The sequence below is a fragment of the Nansenia antarctica genome, assembly GCF_963989245.1.
Source record: "Nansenia antarctica genome assembly, chromosome: 5".
Taxonomy (NCBI): domain Eukaryota; kingdom Metazoa; phylum Chordata; class Actinopteri; order Argentiniformes; family Microstomatidae; genus Nansenia; species Nansenia antarctica.
Window position 1 is genome coordinate 76594325 of NC_137690.1, and position 2500 is coordinate 76596824.

The 2500-nt window shown below is 52.4% G+C and overlaps 1 protein-coding gene across 1 annotated transcript in view; it reads left to right on the plus strand.

Annotated features, from left to right (window-relative positions):
* Positions 1-2500, plus strand: part of LOC308158409 (hepatoma-derived growth factor-like) — a 17134-nt gene that overhangs the window by 9552 nt on the left and 5082 nt on the right. The window contains exons 5-6 of the mRNA XM_080531997.1: positions 500-541; positions 686-793. Coding sequence (XP_080388123.1) covers positions 500-541; positions 686-793 — 150 coding nt within the window. The remainder of the gene's footprint in view (positions 1-499; positions 542-685; positions 794-2500) is intronic.

Consider the following 2500-nt stretch of genomic DNA (forward strand, 5'->3'; position numbering starts at 1 on the left):
CAGTTACAAGAAGTGACACAGAGGGGAAAAACCAATATAGGGTGGGAGGAGATCTGATATGTATTTTGGTCCAAGACCATTTAGTGATTTGTATGCAATTAGGAAGTACTTTGAATCCAATTCTCTGAGAGACTGGTAGCCAGTGCAGGGATCTCAGGATTGGTGTAATGTGTTCAAACGTCTTTGTTCAGTGTCAGCTGTAAATGGTAGTCTCTTCATCTGGAAACGCAGATGCACCTTTACCCTTGATGTGCATATACTCTTTGTTGCTGTTAAGACCTCTTTTTAGTAATATTTGGATCTTGCATGATATGTATCCTACTTGACAATCTAAATAAAGCCTCCGACACACTGAGTGTCTGTGTCAAGATAGGTCTGACAGGCCGACTGTGTGACTTCCTGTCTTGTTGTCTTGTTGACTTCCTGTCTTGTTGACTTCCTGTCTTGTTGTCTTGTTGACTTCCTGTCTTGTTGTCTTGTTGTCTCCTTCTCATCCCAGCCAGCGAAGAAGGACACTCCATCAGAGGGGGCCGGGGGGGAGGCAGGGGGAGACAAGAAGGGGGGAGAGACAGGAGGGGACAAGAAGGGGGAGGAGGCAGGAGGCGACGACAAGAAGGGGGAGGCAGAGGGGGGGAGGAAGGGGGAGGCGGGGGAGGGGAGGAAGGGGGAGGCGGGGGAGGGGAGGAAGGGGGAGGCGGGGGAGGGGAGCAGCGACGAGGACGAGGGGGCGCTGGTGATCGATGAGAAGAACGAGAGGGGCGGAGCCAAGCGGAAAGCCGGAGACTCTGTGGAGGTGAGTCTGATGTCATAACGGTTACCTAGGTTACCCAGGTGAGTCTGATGTCATAACGGTTACCTAGGTTACCCAGGTGAGTCTGATGTCATAACGGTTACCTAGGTTACCCAGGTGAATCTGATGTCATAACGGTTACCTAGGTTACCCAGGGCATAATAATAATAATAATAATAATAATAATAATAATAATAACTTAAATGTATATAGCGCCTTTCACAGACCCAAGGTGGCTTTACAAGGGAATGGGACAAACAGAACAGAGCCAGAGAGACAAACACACAAAACAAGAAACAGTGAAACAGCTTCTATAGGCTGAATGCGATGGTGAACAGGTGGGTTTGAAGGGCAGCTTTGAACATGTCCAGGGTTGGAGAGTCGCGGATATCCTTGGGTAGAGAGTTCCAGAGGGTGGCTGCCACACTGAAGGCTCTGTACCCGAAGGTCCGGAGTTTGGCGCTGGGTTGGATGAGGAGGCCTGTGTTAGAGGACCTCAGAGTTCTGGATGGGGTGTAGTGGTGGTGGAGGAGATCAGAGTTCTGGATGGGGTGTAGTGGTGGAGGAGATCAGAGTTCTGGATGGGGTGTAGTGGTGGTGGAGGAGATCAGAGTTCTGGTTGGGGTGTAGTGGTGGAGGAGATCAGAGTTCTGGATGGGGGGTAGTGGTGGAGGAGGAGATCAGAGTTCTGGATGGGGTGTAGTGGTGGAGGAGATCAGAGTTCTGGATGGGGTGTAGTGGTGGTGGAGGACCTCAGAGTTCTGGATGGGGTGTAGTGGTGGTGCAGGAGATCAGAGTTCTGGATGGGGTGTAGTGGTGGAGGAGATCAGAGTTCTGGATGGGGTGTAGTGGTGGAGGAGATCAGAGTTCTGGATGGGGTGTAGTGGTGGAGGAGATCAGAGTTCTGGATGGGGTGTAGTGGTGGAGGAGGAGATCAGAGTTCTGGATGGGGGGTAGTGGTGGAGGAGATCAGAGTTCTGGATGGGGTGTAGTGGTGGTGGAGGAGATCAGAGTTCTGGATGGGGTGTAGTGGTGGAGGAGATCAGAGTTCTGGATGGGGTGTAGTGGTGGTGGAGGAGATCAGAGTTCTGGATGGGGTGTAGTGGTGGAGGAGGAGATCAGAGTTCTGGATGGGGTGTAGTGGTGGAGGAGATCAGAGTTCTGGATGGGGTGTAGTGGTGGAGGAGGAGATCAGAGTTCTGGATGGGGTGTAGTGGTGGTGGAGGAGATCAGAGTTCTGGATGGGGTGTAGTGGTGGAGGAGATCAGAGTTCTGGATGGGGTGTAGTGGTGGAGGAGGAGATCAGAGTTCTGGATGGGGTGTAGTGGTGCAGGAGATCAGAGTTCTGGATGGGGTGTAGTGGTGGAGGAGATCAGAGTTCTGGATGGGGTGTAGTGGTGCAGGAGATCAGAGTTCTGGATGGGGTGTAGTGGTGGAGGAGATCAGAGTTCTGGATGGGGTGTAGTGGTGGTGGAGGAGATCAGAGTTCTGGATGGGGTGTAGTGGTGGAGGAGGAGATCAGAGTTCTGGATGGGGTGTAGTGGTGCAGGAGATCAGAGTTCTGGATGGGGTGTAGTGGTGGAGGAGATCAGAGTTCTGGATGGGGTGTAGTGGTGGAGGAGGAGATCAGAGTTCTGGATGGGGTGTAGTGGCGGTGGAGGAGATCAGAGTTCTGGATGGGGTGTAGTGGTGGTGGAGGAGATCAGAGCT